General features: G+C 40.3%; 1 protein-coding gene across 9 annotated transcripts in view; it reads left to right on the forward strand.

Moving 5' to 3' along the window:
* UNC13B (unc-13 homolog B) overlaps positions 1-24,554 on the forward strand; it is a 206,076-nt gene that overhangs the window by 109,956 nt on the left and 71,566 nt on the right. For 5 of the 9 annotated variants that reach the window (XM_048930934.1, XM_048930937.1, XM_048930936.1 and 2 more), the window contains exons 3-9: positions 603-625; positions 6,975-7,021; positions 12,029-12,107; positions 13,770-13,844; positions 14,302-14,521; positions 22,746-22,973; positions 23,344-23,485. In XM_048930934.1, the coding sequence (XP_048786891.1) occupies positions 603-625; positions 6,975-7,021; positions 12,029-12,107; positions 13,770-13,844; positions 14,302-14,521; positions 22,746-22,973; positions 23,344-23,485 (814 nt within the window). The remainder of the gene's footprint in view (positions 1-602; positions 626-6,974; positions 7,022-12,028; positions 12,108-13,769; positions 13,845-14,301; positions 14,522-22,745; positions 22,974-23,343; positions 23,486-24,554) is intronic. The other 4 variants (XM_048930940.1, XM_048930942.1, XM_048930943.1 and 1 more) reach the window with 1 other exon arrangement.

The following is a 24,554-nucleotide window of genomic DNA, read 5'->3' on the forward strand; positions in this document are numbered from 1 at the left end:
TGAGATTTAGTGTAGGAGGCTTCTGTGTCGTTTTTGGCTTTTTTCTTTCTCAGAGGAGAACTGCCTAGATTTATAAAACTAGAAGATATCTCCTTGTGTTACGGTATTTGCAAAAGCAAAATGTGTTCCGTGGGAGCTACCAGTTTCCTCGTAATGGGCAAAATGTACAGGGTACGGGGAGGGAGGGAAGGGGGGTGCTTCAGATGCAAATAGTGTATGTACTCTTGAGGGAGGGGGAGCAAATCTGTCCCACTTTGTAATAAATACAGGTTCCCTCTCAAGCATGATAAATGGCATCTCTAATTCTGTATTAAGATTATTCTTGAGTTTTATTAACAAGAACTGTAACTCTGTAAAAATTGCTCTGAAAACCATATGTTCTAATGTGCAGTTATGGGTGAAATTGATCATGGTTTAATTTGGGGGTAGTTGATAGAGATTAACTATTGAATGTCCCAGGAAGCGCAGCACAAAACTGTGCTGCACAGATGTTGTATCGATTTGCAGCAAATGTTTTCCCTGAAATCGCTTTATTGATCTCGTGGCAGAAATCTGATCTATTAACTTTTCTTCCTCTCCTTCTTCTCTTTTTTTCTTCACAGAAGGAGGTAGAGGAGAACTCCAGGTTGTACATGTTGTCCCTTCTAACCAGCATCTCTTTCTGAAATTCCTCTGTGTGCATGCCTTGTCTCCATGTAATCGATTGCTCCACCTGAGACCCTGGGATTCAGTTTAGCATGTTATGGTTGCTGGAGGCAGTGTAAACACTGTGTGTGAGCTAAGAGTCTGTTCAGTGCGTAGGACCTTGTACAAAGAGAAAACATGAACGCTTCGAGTGATCTCCCTTCGGGGCTCCGTGGGGTGCACGTGGTGTGCAGAGGCACTGTTAGCAGAGTACACATTGTTTATTTTGTATTTCCTCGTCTCCCTCTTCATGAAATTTCTTTAAATCAAGTACTTCCTCATTTATTTTTTATCGGCTGCATTATTTCATTCCATCTCTAGCCATTTTGTGCACTTGCAGCAATCAAAGTCAGAAGTTCTGTAATGGGCTCTAATACCACAGTTAAGCATGACTGTGGGTGCTGGGAGGTGCTGTTTGAGCTGTTTGAGCTCTGTGCTGCACTTTGAGCAGGGCAGTGCTCAAAGGTGGATGTTAGCTGCCTTATCAGCTAATGGTAGGCAGTGAGATGGCTACCTAGTTATGACACCTAGGTATAAACTGCCTCTCTGGTCACAGACTTGTTGCCTCTCTGCTCATCGTGGGCAGTCTGTGGGCAACCGGTAACTCTTTCCTCCTAGGAGGATCCACAGAGTTTTTCACTGACTGCTGTGTATGTCTTTTGTTTCTGTTTGCAGCTGTACCTCATGCAGAGAAGTTTCTCTCTGTTGAATTTTTATTTTCTTGAACTTACACAACATGGGCGAGGTGCCTGCTGTGCTTCTGTCTCTCCCTTAGCTGTATGAGTCAGGCTGATTACCTTCCTGGGGTAGATCAACACTGTGCAGCTTTTTGGCTTCCATGTAAATCTCATCTATGGAGTTTGACGAATTTTCATTTCTAAGCTTTATTGGCTGACATATCAAGAGATTTGTTTCATTTTTACTGGCCAGTGTCCATCCATTTGTGCTTTCTTGGAATTGCAGAGATATGTGGAATTGGTGTCAGGTTCTGTCCTCTTCTGGCTTTGGTGCAAAAACATGGCAGTCTCCTTTAGATAGCTCATCTTTTGTGTGGGAAACCGATACTGGCAGATTCATCAGGTGGAAGGACCTTCCTCTGTGGCTCTGAAGTCATTTTCTGAATCAATGCTGTTGCTGAACATGGTGATTTTAAAATAATCCTTCTGCTTGTTGCAGCTTTGGATCCATGTAAAATGCAGCGTCCTTGAATCAATAAAGACATTTAACCACAAGACTGACTAGTTTAATTGGGATGATTTAGCTTAGTCTGATGCTGTTAATACCCTTGAAGAAAGGATCTAATTAGGCATGACTGGAAGTTTAATTTAGACATTGAAACAGTTGCTACTTGTTATAGCCTGATTCAAATTTATCTACAGCTAAATTTAGGTACTTGAGTTTCAATAACCAAGCATGGTATTTGAAAACAAGTTAGGATGATTTTAAAAAACAAATATGAAGCCACTGCTGATTTTTTTTTTTTTTCCTTCTGTATTGACATAATGCAGCTTTCCATATTCTACATCTTTCTTTTGGTAAGGGGGCAGCATGTTGGCACAATACTTAAATGTGATGGAAACTTCTGAGTTTAAACTTTCATGTGGTCTGGGAGTTTGCAAGCAGGTCTGGGGATGTTCTCCCAGAAAAAAGACTTTGTGATTTTACTTTCACTCTGCTTCTGTCCATTTGAAGACTTTCTGTCCTATAGAAGTAGTTTGTTCTATCACTGAAACATCTTCCTTTGTATGAGATATATTGCAGGATTTACATATTTCAACTTTGTTAAATAACTTATCAGATTACTTGTAATTGTTTCTACTGCTTTTCCTGAATAAGCAGAACTCCTTTTGAGTGACTTTTTAGGCCTCACTAAAGATTGTGTTCTCTATGACTGAATACTGTGACTCAGATGATCTTGTCTGTTGGTCTTTTTAATCCACGGTATTAAATTTGTGCTCCTGTCACTAGCATGATTTTGGTAAACAGCTCTTGGTTGGGAAGAGACTTTAATTACTTGGAGAAGACCTTTCAGCAGCTGATTGAAGCATCCTTTGTTGTGAATTAGCATACTTCATTACTGGAGTGACAGCGACTTCCCTGGCTGAGGAGATTTGTTGGACAGTGAATGTAAAATTTATCATCCGTCAGAAATAGAAAAACTGGGCAGAGAGGTGATGGACTATTTTGTTTATGTTTGTCACTCCCATCTTTTTGGTGCTTCTTTATGAACTTAAAGGAAATTAGGTAAAAAAATAGTTGAGATTCACACTGGTCTCACTGCTTTCAGAATCAGTTCAAGTGACAGAGCCATGTAGAGAAGTGAAGAAGACATCAGATAAAAAACAGCTTTGTGACATGTGCATGCTCAGGTGTTACATGTGTTGACATTGCCTTTCCATTTGTTTTGGGAAGGACAGCGTTAAAAGCTTTCACAGAGGTTCCAGATGTTCTTTGCATCTGCCCATTGTTTCCTGTGCTTGCATAGGCTCTCAGTGAGCCCAGCTGTTGTCTTGGTGCAGACCTGAGCAGATCTACGGCTGGTAGAAAGCCCCACAGCAGCTCCTGGAGCCCTCCAGTGTGCTGGAGCAAGTGCTGCCTTCAGAGGATGGGAAACTCCCCAGCTGCAGCACTTCCACCTGAGCAACATTGCCATTTGCCTTCAAGTGAAGAGGAATGTATGAAATGTTCCTGCACACAACAAGGGTATAAACTATCAACGTACTTGTTTAACTGGCACTCCTGGAGGTGCCTGTTTATCTAAACGCCAACACTTGTAGGTAATGTAGCCTCTGGTTCTTCAGCTGCATATGTCACTGCTACAAGGGACTGCAGAGGACTTCTTGCTGCCCTTTGGCACTATGTAATGTGGTTATTACCTCGTATGAGAACAACCTCACTTCTTTCTTTAAAACTGCTTGGATTTGGTGTCTGTGTCTCTCTTTGAAAGGCTACTGCAGTAGGACTGTCATGGTTAGGTACCTGACTTTCATCCTCCATTCACATTTAGCTTCAGTTCTTCTATGATGTTTATTTTTCCCTCTACTGAATAAATACAGAAGAGGTTTCATTTTTTAGAGTAAGAAGTGTGTCTTAGTCTTCCTACAGCATTGTCTTTGCACCCTCACACTGGTTTTACCTTTTTTCTATGTGAATTCTTTTTACTTTGGTGTAGAATAGGATTACTTGTGCCTTTCTAGAGGAGTCTTGCCAGAACTGTACAGTGGTATTTATGCTTTTATTTCTATACAGACATTTCAAGGGATATTGTCTTTAGATGATGTTCTCTCCTTACATGGCTATTATCATAGTGGCTCATGGCCACAGTGTGATGACTGTGACTCGAGTCTGCTATCACCTGCTGTTCTTGAACTGAGAATGTGCTTGGAAGCAAAAACTCATGGTGTTTTTTAGGACTTTGACCTTGCCATTTCTACTTCGTTTAATCCTCTGTTGTTGCAGTCTTCAGTATCATCAGTTTTTTTCCATCAGGGTCTGAATTCTGTTCTGTATTGATAATTCTCCCATGTTTATCATCAGCAGATCCTGCTTACTCCCACCAGTTTTTGTCCTGTATTGTCCATGGCTGGCTCAGCTAGTTGCTTATTTACCCACATTAAGGCTCCCCTACTCCTGTTCAGCTTATCCAGCCTGACTTATGTCACTTGCCATCACATCAGAGCATTTTGTTGAAATGAAAGTTTGGTTGGTATTCTTTGTACAGTTGAAAGAAAAATGCTTTGTCAAACAATAACTAATATACCCAGTATGACACTTTTTCCAGTTTTCTGTTTGTCTCCATTCTTTTCTTCGTGTTTGCTCTGAAGCCTTTCAAGCTGTTGAAGCCAATAATGAGCCCAAGCTAGCTTGGCTCACATTCCCTTCCTTCCCCCACACCTTAACTGCACTGGCTTTTCTCCAAACTAAAGGCATCAGCCCTTGTTTGATATCTGTCACGTTCTGATTTTCTGTTGTTTGCTCAGGAAGAATGCTGCCTGATGCAAATTAACCTCTTTGTTTTCACTTGGGGGTAACTCCTGTTTAATTTGCCCCCACATCAATAGTATCATTTACTAAAAGCTCCTTATTCTTTACTGTTCTACCTAGATGGTTTTTAATTTCTGCCACATACAAGTTCTTCTCATTTCCTTTCTGTGTAAATGTCTAAAATACTTGGCAAAAGAAATGAAGATAAATGAGCAGAAGTGCAGTTTATTTATCAAAATCTGAGTGATGGAGGTTTGTTTGCTGACTATGCTTTCTTCCCTTTGCCACATCTGTGGGCTCTGCCATTCTCTGTTGACTCTCAGCTGCCTGGAGGAAATGATTATTGCTCAGATAGCAAAGCTTTCCCTGGATCTTTTTTTTTCTTTTTTTTTTTAAAGCAGAAAACAGTTCTTGGCAGTGTTGTGGTCTCAAAGCTGCGATATTGTCCCTACTACTTGTGATCTATAAATTTGGCTACTTAGAATTTCTCATATAAGCCGACGGACCGAAGACAGACCCCTGGTAATTCCATTTTCTTTTGCCAGTGTGTGTTGCTAGCCGTTTGCCATTCTTAGTTATTCAGGACAGTAGACCCACTTCAGCTGAACGCTTCTGTCGAGCTCAGTCCAGTATTAAGTATTGCTCCATTTTATGACTGCTTCCTAGTTACAGCTCTTCCAGATGTTCAAAGATGAAATTATGAATGTCTGCCCTTCTGTGCTCTGAAGGATCTGCTTGTGTTTTCTTCATGAAATCCACTCCTCTGACCCACAGCTGAGCCAAATCCCTCCATAGGAAATGTAGGTTTCAAGTTTTGAGAGCGCAGCTTGAAGAAATGTGGAGTGCAGCACTTCCTGCAGAAGTGCACAGCTCTGGGTGCAGAAGTGTTCCCCAGTGCTGGACCGTGAGTCCGAGCTCCTGCAGACTCTGCTGGCCTGTGTGATCACAAGGAAAAGCTGGAGAGCATACTGAATTATGGATAATGTCACGTTGTTCGTGCCTGTTTAAAATAAACAAAAATATGTAACCTTCAGATCTGCCTAGACTTGAAGTTCTGGGAGTAATGAATATGGAGATTGGGCTTTTGATGATGTGTAAGTTGAGACCTCAAACAGAAACTTGTTTTTCTTGGTTATTTCTGCTTTTCTTGGGAAACCTCATCTGACACCTGTTAACAACATGAAGTTGCACAGCTCACCCAAAGCACGGGACAAAATACGAGTCTTTCTTTTAGAGCCATGTTCTTTTGTTTTGTGTACAAGTACAGCTTATTTCCTGACACATATTGCTTTGCATTGTGATGATTCTCAGGCTGTGTCCTATAAGTACTTTGTTTTCCACTGTGTTCACGTTGCAGGCTCTTGGCAGACGTGATTATCTCATGTTGGACTGTTAGATATTAGTGTCTTGTTTAATCCTATTTGGCTCCTGGAAATGAGCTTTTATTTTTTTATTTATTTTTTATTTTTTTGCCAAGAAGAGCAAAATCTGTGAGCTGTAAGCTGGATCATAGATGCTTCCAGTTACAGGTAGACCACCTTCCCCTTACACAGCAAACTCGTTGCTCCAGGTATACTTTAAAAGTTTGAACTCTGCTCTGCTCTCATTGGTCTACTGAAGATTTTCAAGAAACAAAATGTCACTCTGTAAATATGCTCCTATGAGAACATAGGAACGTGGTCTGAACTCATGAATACGCATCTTCATCTTGCTGCATGTGGTGGCTTTCGTCCTATCAAGAGATCACTGTTCACCTGCAGCCATCTTGCAAGCGATGGCTCTTGCTTGCCAGTTGCTGGAAATTAAATAGTTGCATTTGAATGAGTGGAGCAGTAATGGGACTTGATTGGCTTAGGGGGCTGAGGAGTCTTTGCATTTGAGCATGAACAAAGTCCATGAGTGCCTGCAGAAAATTTGTTGCTCAATCATTTGTGCATTTTGTAAAGGTGCTTTCAATTTATTGTGTCCTCATTACGACCATGTTCATGTAAGTGGTGACCTGTTGTAACAGGAGCTCTACAATAGCTCATGCTTTCGTTGGATTAAAAAAAAAAAAAAAAAGAAAAAAAGAAAACAAAAAGGAGATGGTACTCAAGGCTCCCTTTTGAAAGAGGAGGTGCACTGAACAGGCTCTTCTGGTCCTGACTGTGTCCATATGACCATTGAAGGTGCTTGAATGACTGTCAGTATGCATTTGCCGCATGCAGTGTGGTCTGTTATCCTTTTCTCAGCATATAATCTGAATGCTTTTTCTGGCGTTTTCAGAAACTAATTTAAAATTGTGTTTTTGCCTTCCCCCATTTAAGGGTCAAGATGAGGCTGATCCCTCAAAACCACCCTGGCTCAAAGGAGGGTAAGTGCTGTTTTGAGCTCCTTGTTTCTCTGTTTACAGTTACAGTATAGGTCTCCAGTTTAATTTAGGTAGAAGCAGAACATGTAATGTTTTTAATGGCCATTTGCAGAGATAATTGGATAGCCATGCCTCACTCAGGGCCAGACTGTCTCTGTGTGTTGTAGTTTCCTCTTAAACAACTTGAGATGAGCTGTGCAGCTCTTCAGGAGATTTGCAGCTAAGGTTTTAGATGCCATGTATTTCTAGTATGATGGAAACAAGTGCTGATGGTGACAGTATTGAACAGTGCTTGCTGAACCCTGTAGTCTTTTCCCTAATGGTAGCTGTAACTTTCAGGAGAGTGTAGCTCAGAAGAGCTGCTGTGTCCTTTGCTTGTAGGAAAAAAGAAAAAAAAAAAAAGTAATCTTGGGGAAGTCTTCTGTCTTTGCAGTTATTTCTGTGGTCATTTTAGCAGTCAAAACTGCAAAACTAGAGTAGCTCTGGGGTCGTTGCAGCCTGACATTTTAATACAGTGATCACCATGCCTCTTTTAAACAGGTGAGAGCGAGATGATGTTCTTTCTGCAAGTAGTTGTAGCAAATGAAGCAGACAAATTTTGATTGCGTGTAATTTCAGCGTGATACTCTGCATAATAGGTGCCAGCATGGTAGCTTCCCTAGCATCCTTCCTTGGAGAAAAAGAGCGACATATTTTCCAAGCTGCTGGGTTATGTGCAGTGTATGTGATTAGAGCGATACGCTTCAGTGGTGGTGCACTCATTAGGAGCTGATGTAGCAGCAGATTTGTCCTGATATCTCAGCAAGAGCTTGGCTTGCTACACGTACAAGTTAATTCTCAAACTACTCAAGTAAGCTTTCCTGATAAACTGCAAGTTAAACCAGAGGCTTCATTATACGGTTTTCTGCTTTTGGAATCTTTGTTCTGTAATGTTGGTATTCCCACAAAGCTTCCGCCACACCTGCAAATGCCTGGAGCTGCCTAGCAACCCCATGCTTTCTTAAGGAGCCCAAGATTTTGCTGGAGAACTGGCAATTAGCTGGAACAGGAGACAGTGATTTATGCTAAATATAAACAGCAGCTTTTCCAGCCTTAACAGGGAGCCAGTGTGCTGAGTTTGCTGGTTCATTCTCACAAAAATTTTACCTGGCCTGAAAGATGAGCACAACTGCAGTTCAGAAATACTTAACATTACTTGTATCAGTTCTAGTTTTGTCAGGCCATGTTTGTTCTAGTCTGTAAGTTTTTCCCCTTCTGTGTGAGATATAATGAAATAAACTGGCTAATGTAGTTTTGACAAAAGTTGGGCTTACTCACTCTATCCCTGCATGCAAGGGAAGGGTGGCAAATTCCTCTGCAAGACATACTGTGAATTAATTAGTCACAACATACACTAAGGCACTTTGGTTCAGAATTCTTCTTTCCTTAGAAGATTGGAGAAGTTCTGTCCTTTGAAGGAAGCAGTCATCTTCTGTCATCACAAACAATCTTTGCTCCACTAGATTTTCAAGATTTAATATAAGCATCTGTATGATGAAGGTCATATTAAGTGATGAATACATGCTTCAAGCTATCTGCAGTTTTAGCATAATGCAAGAGAATCTTCTTGTTCATAACCACTGCCTTTGGAAATACAGCTTTAAAAAATAAAAGTACAATTGGTATTAAGGAACGTTTTCTGGTCATAATGTCTCATATCTGTATATTTTATTTAGTACCGCAAATCATGTTTTCACTTAAAGATGCTATTCATTCCCCAATATAGCACTCCATAATAATGCTACAAATATTATATACTTGCAGAGGAGAGTTACCCTACTACGTGTGAACCCATGGTGTACGTATTTGAAGCACGATCAATACTTTTGTCACACTGATTTTGTTAAGCAAAGTAGAGATTTTGCTGGAACAGAGAGACTGGGGTAGCTGACAATACAGGTTAAGTAATTTTGAACATTAAGAATTGTTGCTGGTTTTTTTTTTTTGGTTGGTTGGTTATTATTTTATTTTTTTTAATTAACAAGCAAAAAGCAGGTTGTCTGAGCATAACTAGACAACTAACTAACTAGGTATCAAGGTACTTCTCCACTGTGGAAAATGCAAGCACCTTTCAAATATTCTTCTCTGACAGTCTGTTTTATAAGTGATTATCTTATTTTACAGGTGGAAAAAATGGTAGTCTGGCATAAAGCAAGCTGGTTGTAACTAGGCATGTTTCTCAAGTACAATAACTTGTTTAGGCTCATCTTGAATTTATAAACATACAACTTTAGTGTTCTTTTTTCTCCCTTGGTTAGAGTCACAGTTCCTTTCAATTGAAGTAGAAAAACAAAACAAAACCAACAAGAAATGTGTCTGGAAATCCTGTAGAAAGGAATTGTTATTTCCCAGCTACACTGTTCACTTTAGCAGAGGCACTGACTCTGGATTTTTATTTGTGACAATTTTGTCATGGCTTTTCTTCTTGCGGACTCTCCTTTGTGTTTCTGAGACACTTTTGTTGTTCCGATGATTTGACCCAAATTTTTGACCTGAAAGTCAGCATTAAATTAAACAGTGATTTAGGTAATTCTGGAATTCTTGACATCATCTGAGTAGTCATCTGTGACACCTGTTTCACCCCAGAATAGTACGACTTGGATCGGAGAGTGTTTTTTAGCACTAGAGCAGCAGATAAAAATCTTATTTGATTTCAGCAAGACTACCGAGTTCTTATGCATATATTTATTATTTTCTGATTTGGGTCAGATTTTTCTATTTTAAGCCAGAGGGGATTACTGTAGTGTAACTCGAGCAAAAGGTTTTTTTTGTAACTGTATGTTGGAAATGAAGATAGCCTTCAGTAAAAACACCATGTGGCCTTGCTGTGGGGATTTCCTATACTAGAGAACCCTTCTTTGTTCTTTGCTGGGGACTCCAGCAGCTTAAACTAACTGAAATGCTCTAAGTTTGCAGCTTTCTCATGCCTCAGTAAGTCTCCTGTTCCCAGCTGCAGTATCTGCAGTCATGTTTTGCTGGCAGAGTGGCATAGCGGGCAGTGGCTGGGTTTGATTCACTGTGCAGGAGCACGAAGAGCCATGTGCAGCACACATAAGCCTGATGTTGCATGCAGAGGCGAGGTTCACGTTGCTTACCTTCTCACCAGACTTATTCATCTGGCAGCAGCTGGCAGCTCAGCCATGGATCAGATGTGTCACCCTCCTACACACAGTCAGAAAAGTCAGTTTCACTGTTACAGCACCCTGACGTGTTGCTATGTTTAAGTCTTTCCTTCCTTTGACATAGTCTTGTGCTAGGCTGCGCAGTAACATCCTTCCCCACCCTATCACGGTCTGCTGTTACATGGATTTGGACATCATTAGTCTTTTCCTAGTGTCTTCTGTTTTCTGACTTCATGAATTTACATAATCTCTCATCCCCATTTTAATGAAAGGAGATGAGAGTAGGTCCTGCTTGCCCACAGAAGACAGGTTCCCTGTTGTACCTGACCAGCCTACCAATTTTCATGGCGTATGCAAATTTATAGTGGAAATCTGGCTTCCTGGATCATTTTTGAAGTGTAGCTACATGTACATCTTTTAGATGAGCAATGTCACTGTCCCACAGTATCTTTTCTAGTAGATGTGGTGTCTTCAATCATTTTGGCTAGCTGTGGCATACAGATGAGAAAAATATGCAGGTTAAAGGCACTAGCCCTTTTACAGAGACCAGTTCAATTCCCATCTGCAAAAAGATGTGCTCCAGCATGGTGCAGAGTGAAGATGGATGAGTGAGGATGGAGAGGTGAAAGGTTTCTTTGCACTGGAAGCCGAGCAGAAGGCCTCCGAAGACATACTGTTCATGTTGTCAAACACGTCTGAGCTAAATCATCAAGCCTTTAAGCGGAAGTGTATGTCTGTGTGATACTACACGGCCAATTCATTTACAGTTATTCAGGCTGGCTCATCAGGAAATAAGGAGACTATCACATCTTGTTTCTGTAGGCTGAGTGTTGCTGGGCCGGACGCCCTGTTGTTCCCCCACCATTTCCACAGCAAATGGCAGCTCTTGTCCACAGAGGCCTGAATGACTTCAACTGCTGAGCAGCAGGAATGGGCACTTTTAAAAAGACAAAAACAGTCTTCTCTTTTCTCCTCTGATGTCAGGCTTTTCCTCTATGAGCTAGGGCTCTAGGACTAGGGTGAGTGTGCTCTGGCCTGCACTCTGATGACAGGTTGCAGTGTCCTGGCTCCGGGCTGAGCCACTTTGACATGCTCCTCCCATCCACTGACACAGGGCAGAAGCATCTAGATGGTTGCATATGCAAATGGTACATAATTAATTTATACTATATATTTATGCTATAAATTTATGCTTTCTGAAGTACCATCTCAGTTCTTGCTGACTTCCAGTAGCACATTTCCCCCATGCTAAAAAAAAACCGTCAACCAAAAAACCTTAAAAGAATTAAACTGAAAGGAAGAGGGTAAAGAAAGACTGTAAACCATGTATGAGCCACTCCCATAATCTCTGGCTCTGTTGATAGATAAGGATTTTTGCCAAATCCATGCCTCACAGCAGATGTGGGAGCAAGCCTACCTTTGCATGCCAGCAGCAGCCACTGCAAAGCAGTGGATACTGTGCAAGCATAAACAGTTTATTTAGAGTTAGCCGTGATCCCCAGTACTGAGAAAAGGAAAATCTTTGTGTTTCTTTTAAACCTTCTTTTAACATTTTTTTTTTCTTTTCCTTTCTTTTCCTTCCTCCTCCTTTATTTTCTTTTCTTCTCCTTTATTTTCCTTTCTTCTCCTTTAATTTCCTTTCTTCTCCTTTTTTTCCCTCCCTCTCTTCCTCTTTTGCTTGTGTGTTAACAACATTGGTTTGTTTCATTTGAAGTGAACTGATTCTTCCTCATTAACTGTTAAAATAGCAAGGAAGCTAATGATCTAACAAAGGGTTTTGGTCATCTGTTTACTGTCTGTTACTGCTCTTGAGATTTTTAATCCTTTTTTTTTCCTCCTGAATCTCTAGGCCTGCAGGTGGTCTCTATGGCATTGACAGCATGCCTGATCTACGCAAAAAAAAGCCAATTCCACTTGTCAGTGATTTGGTAAGAGATTTTTCTTGTGCCACGCAGTCAATGGTAGCAAATAGCTTTACTTTTTGACATATGGTAGCGTTCATTGTCACTTGAAGAAGTTGTAAGTTTCCTGCTTAGTTAAATTAATTCTTACAGTAAGTATTTGGGGGTTAGAAACATCTCAGTGAGAACGAGCTGTGTTTTCATACAGTGTTTCATTCACTTGGCAGAATGTTTTTTGTATTTGTTTTCCTTTTTATTGTACTCAGAAGATTGGATTAAATTTAGGCCTGGATTTTTAAAATATGTTTTCCTAAAAAGTCACATACTTTGTGGAAAGTTACGATGTCTATGTGAGGTCTGGCAAGTTGGAATTTGAGAGGGTAGATAACATAACATGCTTGAATTTTTTAAAGTAATTTGCAGCATTGCCAGTAGGTCCTGCACTGAGGAGGCACAAGGATCAAACAAGTAATGAAGACAAGTTTCGTATGTTTGTGTGATACAGTGAAATAAGGCTTCTGTGGGACAAACGGCTTTCTGTTGGCTGCTTCTTCAGTACATATAGCACATTCATAGTGGGGAGAAATGCTGTAACAGCCGCAAGACCAAAGTTTCTGTATCCTGTAGTGCTGTGAAAAGATGCATACAGTTCTCTCTGCCAGCTTATGCATGGGAAGCATAATGTGTGTCTTACTAACTGCTTGCATCTTTTAAATCTGTGCAATGATGGCATTAACTTGTGTTGCTTCCTTTGAATGCTTTCATTCACTATCTCCGTAGGCCATGGTAAGTGAAGCTAAAGACTATCCATGAAGTCTTCATCAGAAACAAAATATTTTACCTTCCCTTCACTTTGTTTGCTTTTAATTTTGAACCTGCAGCACTGCAGTGCATGCATATTAAGTACTCTGTCCTGATACATCACTGATGGAATGAACTGTTTTGGTCAGTCTTCAAATGGCATAAATCAGAGGACGCATGGAGATTTCTGATAAAATTTGATGATTCTAAATTAGATGTTATTGATTTTAATTGCTTTCTCTGCTGTCATCTGTGTATGGCAGTGTTAGGAGCTGCAAAGACAGGGGCCTGTGCTGCTCAGGACTACAGAACATCACTGCTGTGGCGTGAAGGAGGAAGTTTTGTGGCAGAAATGCTGTTCATTGTATTCAGTGATGGCCAATGAATGTGATTCACCAGCACATTCAAACCTGTTCTCCTGACCCACTGTGTTCTTTATCCTATTTGTATCTCTTCACTGTCATATTTTGGAGTGTTGTGTAAGTTTTTAACCTGACAAAAACCTCATTTTGTTTACAAGTGAAGTTAAATATAGAAGGCAGTCCCTCGTTAAATATCTTAAGCAATAGCAGTACATTGCTGCCAGAGCATAGATGTGGAGAGGCGAACCCAGATTTCATTGACAGTTCTTGCCAGAGAAACAAATAAAAGTTTCCCACAGTGAGACTGCCTGTGGGCAGGTGAAATTAATTTGGAGTTCTCTCAAAGTATGCATTGACTTTTGAGATGTGAAATGTGAGATGTGTCGCTTAAGAAAGCAACTGAAATGTACTAGACTGCTGGCTTGATGTCTGGCATGACAGGGTGTCCTTGCTCACGTCTCTGGGTATGTAGTACCACTGCATTTTTAAATATGGGCAGTGAATAACAAACTTTGTTCCTCTGTAGTCACTGGTTCAGTCCCGGAAAGCCGGAATTACCTCAGCAATGGCCACCAGAACATCTCTCAAAGATGAAGAGCTGGTAAGTGGGAGAGCTGTTTAGATCACGTTAATGCATTGTAAGGGTGCTCTGCGATGCAGGGCTATCTTCACAGTCTAAAGATACAGATGTGAAGCTTTGCATCATTTGTTTACAGAAAACAAATGTAACAAATAAAATTTAACATGTCTTATAGGGCCCTGAAAAATACAAACATCTCAGCTATCTACTGTGGCAGAGAGCATGTGAAACTTGCTTCATGCAAGGTATCCCTCATCTACAAACTGTAATTCATTTCTTCCATCTCACTTTCTTTTAAAGGGCTAGAGAAACATTTTTGCAAGGGGATTCTCTGCTTACACTTGGAAAGCTTTGATAGATTTGGCTACTTAAGATGTGTAGATTTATTGCACTTGTCATGTGCACCTGTGTGATAACCAGCACCAACAGGTGTAATCACCTTCCTGGATGTTGGCTTCTTTGTGTTTTTGTCTTTCAGAAATCTCATGTCTATAAGAAGACCTTGCAAGCCTTAATTTACCCTATCTCTTGTACAACCCCACACAACTTCGAAGTATGGACAGCCACAACTCCTACCTACTGCTATGAATGTGAGGGGCTGTTGTGGGGTATTGCACGGCAGGGAATGCGCTGCGCTGAATGTGGAGTCAAGTGCCACGAGAAGTGCCAAGACTTGCTCAACGCTGACTGCCTACAGAGTGAGTACTTGCTTTGCTGCTTGCTGTCCTGAGAGGTGCAGTGAAACATGGCTGTTCAGGGGTGTTACAAGAGCTTTCCTAAACATGTGTGTGATACCTCAGTGATCAGTGAAGATGCATTTATTAAAATGACTATTTTCTGTAAGGATGTCATTAGGCTAAACCTATCCTCATCGGCCTGTTGTTTACTTTTTGTTCGTTTTAACCTGCGTAATGTGTTTAATCTCTGTTTATCAGCTCAGACGGTATGTTTACTGTCATATCCTGCACAGAAGATAGTCTGTGTGCTGGATGAGTAGGCTGTTAAGATGGGTGTCCTGATTTCTTCTGTCCTTCCTGCCCCAGTATCCCAGGCAGTTTGTTTGTTTAAACCACTAGCTTGTGATAACGTGTATTTTAAGCTTTCCAGAGTGCTAGTGAGTTCCTGCGTAGGGATTACCATCCATGAATTTAGGTAGGATTCTTCAAGTGCAGATTGGAAAGGCATTTTGTTATTTGAATAGGAGTGCATTGAAGCTGAATAGCTTTAGAGACCTGGTACTGAATAAGGAAGATGAAGGGTTAGATAATAAGTAATGTTCAAGTGTCTGGGCTGTATCTTACATTCCTACTTGCATTTCTGCTTATTTTGATTTTCCACAGTGTTCAAAATTGAGCCCTCTTCAAAGAAGGCAAAGAACTATGACGTTGCAGAATAAATAAGCCCTGACGCAGACAAAGGAGAAACTTAAAAGGATCAGATTTTTTTTAAAACTATCCATTTGGGCATCTGGATTGGTCAGATTTTTATTTGTTCTCAATTATATGTTCATGTTTGAGAGCAAGTTATCTATACGAATATATCTAGACACATCTTATATACATTGTATATGTGTAAGATGTGATAAATTTCCACTATAAATGTTAAATCTTGAGTAGGGAGGTGGGGCTTCTTCTATTCACTCTCAGTTTTCTTATTCCAGTTTGATGGAAAAAGTCATAAGGACTGAGAAAATTCTGTGAAATAGAAAACCAGCTTACTGCAGATCCATGTCAGCAGTTACAGGAATATAGAGTCATATCTGTACCTGTTATTTGGGTAAGCCAAGTAACTAGTACCTCAGCAAGGGATGCCAGTGAATCATAGGTCGCATGGTTATGGTTGTCCTGGCATCCTAAAGTTGTTAATGCTTGTACTTTGGATGTGAGCAGAGTATTAAGCCATAGTTAGGACAAGGGCTATTTACTGTGTTTTATTTGTCAGACTTCGCTGGTCCTGGTGATGCACCTGTGTTCCTCAGTTACTTAGCATTCCTTGATTCCTCTCTGAGGGCTGCAAAAGTGATCTTCATAGTTTGTGGTGTTCAAGCAATTGTATCATAGACACCTTGGATTTGTTGTGATAATTTTGTGACTAAGGACAGGGCTGCCAGATTTCACTTGGTTTGACAGAATTTGCTATGCCATAATTCATCTTTATGACAAAATCTGATGTGGAGTGCCAGCTGGATTCACGATGCTAAATGGCGAACTCCAATACAAAAAGCTGCTAATCTGTGTACCTAGGCTTAATTCAGATGCACATCCTAGATACTGCCATGTCATAGTGAAGCTGTGATATCTCAGTGTGGGAAGATAACTATTGAGAGCAGAGGAAAATGGAGTTTGCACCAGCAGCAGCAAGGAAACAGTCACAAAACTGTTCAGAGGAGAAGTAATGAAGTCAAAAACAATAGAAGGAAAAGTAAATTTTAGAAATCATTAATGATTAAGAGGAAATATATTTTTGCAGAGAGCAGCTGTGGCTGTTATGTGCAAGAAGGACTTCAGAGTGGGACAGATACTGAGCAAAGTTCAAATGTGAAGGGGAAAATGTGTGAGAGCACTTTGAGATAGGGTGGTATGAATTTGCTTGTTAATCTTTCCAAAGAGGGGCTTGGCAGCACTGGGCAGGAGGAAGACAGAGATTATACTGTGTCAGGAAATGAAAAACAACCATGCAGAGTATGGAGTATGTCCTGGAATCACCTTTATGAAGGGACGTGATGGACGCCAAGGCAGCGGTGTTAAACACGCAGTGTAGAGTTCCTAAGATTCTGCTTTACTTTTTCAACCTTACGTGACTGAATGACTTTCTGAGCAGTGGATGCTGTGCCTAATGGCTGGCAGTGATGGTAGCAAATTTGTTTAATCCCTGTCTGAACTTATTTATGCCTGAACTCCCCTATGGTGGGGAAGAGGGAGATAAAAAGCAGAGAAGATGGTCTGTTTAAGCATACTGTTTACAAAACAAAAAATTGAATAAATTTGCTTTAAGACAATTAAGGGTGGAAAGTAGGAGACTTCGGTGATGAAAAGAGACTCTGGAAGAGCTTCAAGAACAACCATGGGAGCAGCTTATCTAATCTCTGGTTGGACTTAAATACCTTTGTACAAGGGGCTCTGGGATGTGATAATGACAAGAGTCTGTGTAGTCTTCAGTAGGACAGAAGTAACATCTGGAACCAGCTCCACTTTTCGGATACAGCAAAGTATTTAGTAAGATCTTTATTTTATTATTCATAAGATTGCAGATATTTGCTTTGCACTTGTTCTTTAAAAATGTAAACTCCAAAAATGTAAACAAGATACTCCAGCATGGAGAGCATACTGGGCTCAAAACTGGTGAAGCACACAGAGAGGTAAAACAAAAGCCAGCAACAAATGAAACAAAAGCAAACACACTAAACTTCACATGCTGAGATATTTGAAAATTGTCCGTCATCGGAACAGGGGAGATAGAGAGACTGTGAACCAGGGCTGTGAGGCTACCAGTGGGTGTAGATGGCGTTATTATCCAAGGTGGAGACATCATGGAAGATGAAGATGACAGCTGCATAGTTACAAGGCAGATGAATGGTAGTGTGGGAAATTAAGAGTACTGGGTCTGATATGTGGATGTACAGCTGGGCTGAGGAAACAAATATTATTGATGCTAGAAGCCCATTATGAAGCTTTTTCATGAAACTCTGATATTTGTTTTGACGTGATCATGCTAAAATTCCTCTCACTGGATCCCACAAGCCCAGAAGAAAATGGAAAATTTATTTAGTATTTTTTATGAGTTTGAAGAACGTAGACTGTGAGGCCTAAGCAATAGTTTAGAAATTCAGTATGTCTGAGACTGAAGTTTCTTGTACACTGAACTCAGAAGGGTTTTCTTCCTAAAAAGGTTTTACTGCTTCTGGTGCTTTGTTATTGTTGTTTTTAGCAATAAAAGCAAAACAAAAACAACAGTCTTTGTTGTCAGGATGTATTTTCACTTAACCCTATATAAGGCTTACACAAAATGTTGCACTGGCGGAGTAAAATGAATTTCCAGGCTGATAGCAAGTATAACTCTGTTGGTTATGCCTTGATGCCTTGGGATATATCTTCTTTGACTCTTGTCAAATCTTCCAGAAAATGCTGTGTTGGATTAAAATGAATTTTCAGGCTGGTCACAAATATGAATCCATTGTCTGTACTTCAGAATTTTAAATAGATGCCTGGGTCTTTAGAATCAGGATGTGGTGTTTATCAATCTTCTGTGCCTCAGTGCTTTTCTCTGGGGAATAACTGGATCCCTTTCCCCATGTCTATGAGAATTAAACTAGGGTATTTCTTCTCAGGCTTTTTTCTTACCATCTATATTTTAAGGAACTGAGTATCTGATACCATCAACAAATGTGTGGGTCTGTTGTGACAGAATACTAAAATTCAGCACTCTTTTACTGCAGTTTGAAACAAAATTCATTTTGTGGGTGCTGTTTCTCAATTGAAACTGATTTGCTCATGATGTGTTTAGGAATGCCTCAAAACCTTTGTTGTCTGGATGGCAATTAAGAATGTTTTTAACGTGCATTTCCTGCTCCGGGCAGCATCTCATGCACTACACCCAACGGAGACGAGGGGTGTCAATCTTTTGTCTAAATTGTACTTCAGAACAAAAAGCAAAGAACTGCCACTTTTGGTCTTCCAGCTTTTAAGTTTCAGCACTTTTTAGTTCTGTTTCAAGTACTGTGTGGTGGGACGTGCCTTGCAATTCAGTTCAGCAAGACTGTTCCCTGAAACGGCGGTGTTTGGAATGCAGTAAGCTGGAATTACCCGTGGCATGTACACTGCAGCCGTCAGGTTGATGGCACTATTGGCACCAAGCTGCTACTCTGAGAGGATTAAAAATATAAATTTCTCTGCAGTAGGTACTGTGAAGGCATTAATCAGTTGATGGGGAACTTACCTTTTCATTGTAAGAGGACAAATACTTGTTCTAGATGTGCTCTTTTTTATCCTCCACCTATTCTTGGAGGTACTTGAGATCTGTGCTGAATGGGTGCGCTTCTTTTCATACTTGACTGGAATTAAATAGAGAGATTTAAAATTCTTGTAGCATGTAAAGCTTTTGGAAAAAGGGGGCTTTTATCTCTTGCCCTCGGCACCAGTATGCTGCTAACTGAAATTCAACCATTTGGGAAATGTTAATATCAAATGAAGAGGATGATAGATGCGTAGGAAGCCAAGAAATACATTTCGAGAAGTAGGCAGAATTATCAAAAAGGAGGAAAGGAGGGACGTAATACTAGCATGATACTGACAAAAAGAACCATAGTTCTGTGCTTGTGTTTGAAAAGCTTCTGCAAATGTATGTCTTGTTTTCCTACAGAGTTGCTAGTTTAGGTCCTCAGTCAATTACAGTTAAACCTGAGAAAATAATTTGCCCTAGGATATCAGAACCTTGTTCTTTGGAGATCTTGGAAATGAGGAATCGAGATCTCAAACTTCAAACTACTATTGAATGTAAAATCCTCTCTGTGAGTATGGTTAGACATAAGAGTGGGTTTTTTTTGTATCCTAGCATGAAAAATGTGGAGAACTTCACGTAGGAGGGCTGCGGTACTGAATGCCCCGCTTGGTTCTGGTTTAGCTCCTGGGACTGTGGATCACTGATGGAGTTGTTCAGAGCTTTTTGACTCAGCACTGGAAGCCTGGCATGTTTGTTGGCTTTTGGATGAGAAACTTGTGTGTTACCCTCTGAACAGATTGCACTCCAGAGCCTGGCTCTGTGAGTGGACTGTTAATGAGAGCAAGAAGTCGCTTTTGTGATAATCATCTTGGCTTCTATCTTGAATGATGATTTGACACTGTGGTAATGAATGCTTGTTTGCTTCCAGAATGCTATGCAGGAAAATATTTGCACAGAAGGAGGAAGGATACCTTTATTTGAAACTTGAATATCTATTTTAAGTTTCAGGAATATATAATTTCTAAGCATTATCCACCTACTGAACAGCTGTCTTCTATCCTGCCGGTTTCTTGACTTTTTCCCGTTAAAGCATAAGATAACAGCACTGGCAGTTTACTAGTAGCTGTATCAATACCAGTCCGAATATAGTCTTATTTGCTTTCTGTTTCCTGTTATAAATTGACTCGTGATTCATTCCTAGGGAGGAAGAGATAAGGAATGCCCAGTGCCATTTATATGACATTGTACACGTCTATACATGGTATTTATATCGTCCCTTGCCTTTTTATTGCCACTTGCAGAACTGCTTTAAAAGCTAAGCCACTCGCAAAACCTTTTTTTGCAGCTGAATGAATACATAGAATCCAAGTGCAGCAGCAGGGAAAGCACCTTTTGCCTTCCAGTATAGCAGTGTGCATTGTGTTTGTACACAGTGAGGATCTAAGAAAAAATTCTCTCAATCTGTTTTGGGCCAAGTAAGAATGGGGTGCTTGCATTAAGGCAACAATGCAGACCAGTGCCATTCCAAAACTGTGGTAATGCTTGGCCCTCCTCTGTGACAGACAGTGAAGCATTGATATTTGCAAGCTACCTGGCTAATAATTTCTTTAGAAAATGTTTCTGAAATTGGGCACTCCACTAATGCATGACTAAAGCTCTTAATGTTTAATTTGATTCTCAATTTCCATAGAGTCAGAAAGGGCAGGACAGGGTTTCTTTAGCTGATTACAGATTTCAGGATTCCAGGTAGGGAGGACAACTTATTCAGTTTGGCTTCCACGGTTTCTTGTAGCTCTTCATATCCTGTGTCATGTCCACCTCCCTCCCCAAGAGACCTACTTCTGTTAAAGATGAATAGCACTTCTTATCTGAAGTGAAGTTCAAAGTATAGCCCCTGGTATCATTTCAGTTCTGTATTCCTTTAATAAATGTTGGGTCTACAGCTGGATGATTGTCTGATACAAAACATCAATTTGGGTGATGTTAGTTCTTCTCCGGTGAATGGGGACAGCAGGGACTGTGTAATTAATTCCAGTATTTTGATTTCATTTCACCTTAAGCCAACAATAGAAAACTCTGGGGATTTTTCTGAGATACATTTTATTTTGCTAACTGCAATACTGAACATTGAGCCTCTGGCAAGTAAAATGAAAAAATAATTACCAGGTAATACAAACTTATGGCCGTTTTTTTTTTTAACTCACATCTTGAACAGTGTGCCTTGTTGTGCAGTGTCCTTAATGAAATTCTGAAACTTCAGTGATTACAGTCTGTTCCTGACTGTGTTTTTATTCTTTTCCACTGGGATGGTGGAAGTTATAATTGAGTTTTTGTTTCTTCAGTAGAAGATGTTAGATTGAAGGTCCTAGAAATGGATGTCTTTAGGCAGCATTTGTCACTAGGCACCTGATTGAGCCTGCTAACAAGGTTCCTGTTATGTTGCACTGCTGGGGGCTCTTTATGAGTGTGCACTAACTGCTGAAACTCCAGCGCGTGCAAAATAATGCTAACTTTTGGTAAGCTCTCCCAGGTAACACATTTGTCTACTTATTTTAGAGGAAAACGGATTTTGTGACTGATAGCTGCAGCTTTTGCACAGACTAGCATTTGCTTTAGCACATATTTTTAAGTTAATTTCATATTTGGCCAACACCTGGATCAAGATTGTTTTTCTAAGACAAAGTTTAGGTTATCCCAGAAAAATCAACCATATAAAACTAATGAATAAAGTAATCTGAATAATACATCTGAAAGTGTTTGAAGAAGTTTTGTCTTGGTTTAATCATATCTAATTTAAAGTCGTAACTTGAAATTGCTTAAATGCAGACTGTATGTAGAGAGGTTGTGTGTAATCTTGGTTCCTCCATTTCATTTCACACACTGGTTTGTCTGCCCTGTTAGTTCATGTCAGTGCCTGTATTAACACAGGGCAGCAGTCTATGGCTGAGTTCTAACAGAAAATGTCAGAACTGAATGGGGGATTGACAGTGAGAGCATTCTTATCTCATAATGGTATGAACTTTTAAATTTTGTAAGTAACATGCAATGGACCAGAGGCCTCTGTTTTCCAGTTCCAGTTAATATCCATGTAGTACAGACCCCTGCTGCTGCCTCTCATGCTTCCAGCTGCCAAATGCTGTACTTGTGCCCCATACTTATGATGGCCCAAAGTTTTAGCTATTGAGTTTGCTACCTTCTAGGTGTTTGGATTAGGTATCACAACTACAATTTGGGTTATCTCCTCACAAGTGAAATAACTAAAATAGAAAGGGATCCAGAGAAGTGCTTTGAATGCCTCCAGCTTGGTGTTTATTCCAAGTAGAAGAGTAGACCATTCACGGTTGATTAATTTTGTTATTGGTATTCCACATCATATCATCATGTAAAGCACGGGTAATTAAAGAGTTAATACTCCAGTTCTTTCCAGATAACTCCAAGGTAACTGTACAGTGACTCTGTGCTGAATAGGAAGCCATGCAGAGAACATCAGTAGGAAATGGTGACTCTGTTGGCCCATCTGAACTTCTTCTCTTCTTTGGAACTGAGGTGCAGCCTTTAGACAAGCTTACAGATGCTATTTGTAGTGAAGGATCAGTGTCACCCTCTTACCTGCCCAAGAAGGGATCTATTTATTCAAAGCAAGGTGGTGAGAAGTGGGGCTGATGTCTGCTGTAATGGTTAGAGTTTTTCTTCTGGGTCTTTCTCAGCTGCAAAGGTGTAGAACTCAAGCCTGTTGTGAGGAGAGCCTGTTGTCAGAGATATCCAGTCTAGGCATTCGCCTTGCAGTATCTCCATCCAGCTCCAACTGGTTCAGATTTTCTTTTGTGTATGTTAAAACAGGGGAGCTGACCATAAATGCCAATAGAAAGAGGCATCATGTGAAATAAATTGTGGCTTTGATCTTGTCGTCCTTATTCATCAGTGAGCCATGACTTTCTGTGTTTGCATGTTTCTGACGTCTCTTTTTTACTCTCTGATGCACAGGAGCAGCAGAGAAGAGCTCAAAGCATGGAGCTGAGGATCGAACCCAGAATTTCATCATGGCCATGAAGGATCGCATGAAAATCCGTGAGCGGAACAAGCCAGAGATCTTTGACTTGATCAGAGATGTGTTCTGTGAGAGCAAATTGACACATGCTCAGCAAATGAAGACAGTGAAGCAAAGCGTGCTTGATGGCACCTCAAAATGGTCAGCAAAGATCACAATTACAGGTGAGAGGAAGGAGGCACAGGTTCAACTGGTCTTGTTTGAGTACCTAAGACAGAGTTGGTCTGAAGCTGGAGAGAACAGGCTTCTGTGAATTGTATCTCTTTCTGCTCAGGTAGCAAATTGAGACAGGTACTCCTACCCCAGACACTGTAATGCACTGTGAGCTGAGGCTCATCACAAAAGCTCTCATGAATGTTGTTTTTTGTTTTGTTTTTTTTCTGGACATTCTGGGCTACCTGCTTCTTCATGTGTTGCATGGACACATTGTGCTACTGGAGGGTGGTGATAACTCTTCTCTTTTCCTTCTTCATGTGTTGTGTGGACACACTGTGTTGTTGGAGGGTGGTGATAACTCTTCTCTTTTCCTTCCAGTGGTGTGTGCTCAGGGTCTACAGGCCAAAGACAAGACTGGTTCCAGCGATCCGTATGTAACTGTTCAAGTGGGTAAAACAAAGAAGAGGACAAAAACAATTTTTGGGAATTTGAATCCTGTTTGGGAAGAGAAGTTTTATTTGTAAGTACTCTCACCTCCTTTTTGCCTGTTTGTATGATCTGTGCTTTCCCACACTGCCTGTAACGTATGAGGGTTTCATTTCTGCTTGGTGTTATGTACAGTTTTGAAGAGTTGATGTCTGTAACAGTGTGCAAAATGCACAGATGTCTACCTCATCTTTCTTAGTTTTGCGTATATAAGTTGTCTGGTCTGTGAGCCTTCTTGTATTGATGTTTCTAGAGAGAGCTAAAGAAAGGAAAATCTTTAACTTGGTAGCTTGTGCTCCTGGATAATAGATGCAGTTTTAAAATTATTTGGAAGATGAAGGAGTGAAGTTTGTATAAAAGGCTAAGCAAACTTTCTGTGACCTACTGCTGTGACCTACATCTGTTGTATGACTAACAGAGGATAAAGAAAGTTGTTTGTCACTTGCCTGTGACACTACCAGTTTCTCTCTTTACTTTTGGAAAATCAATGTTATAGTAACTCGAGGGATTATCTACTTTCAAGATAAGCAACATATCCACATCCAAATTGAAAAGAAAGGCTAGAGGCACGATTTTTATGTTTCAGATGTGCTTTAAAAGCTGAAGAGTATTTTTCCATCCTGCTCTTATTGAATAAGTAAACAGTACCCTCCATTTATCATTGAATGCATGATAACACCAAATGGAGATCTAAAATCTAGCAAGTAAGTAGTTTCTGTAGATTGTGGGTAATCTCTTTCAGCCCCAAACATGTTTATTTTCTTTAACATGCAAGATCTGTTTTTATACCTTCCCTTTCTTAGTTTTTCTTCGTTCTTTTTCCTGAAACTGCATGGAGAGAGCTCTCTGCATACTGAAATTATGCTTTCGAATCAAGCTTTTGTCAATCCAGCTTTGTCTTTACCATGCACAGGCCAAGCAAAATTATTTTTGAAGTAATTCATTAATGTCAGAAAAACCTCATCTCTATTTCGAGCAAGCAAGCCTTTCATTTTATCTGTACTTTAATCCAAGGTGATATTACTGCTCAGAATGTAGACAAGTATACTAGGTGCCATTTGGTTAAGTCTAGTCACAATAGCAGTAAGTCTGTGTGGGATCCT

Source organism: Lagopus muta, chromosome Z (assembly GCF_023343835.1).
Source record: "Lagopus muta isolate bLagMut1 chromosome Z, bLagMut1 primary, whole genome shotgun sequence".
Lineage (NCBI taxonomy): Eukaryota > Metazoa > Chordata > Aves > Galliformes > Phasianidae > Lagopus > Lagopus muta.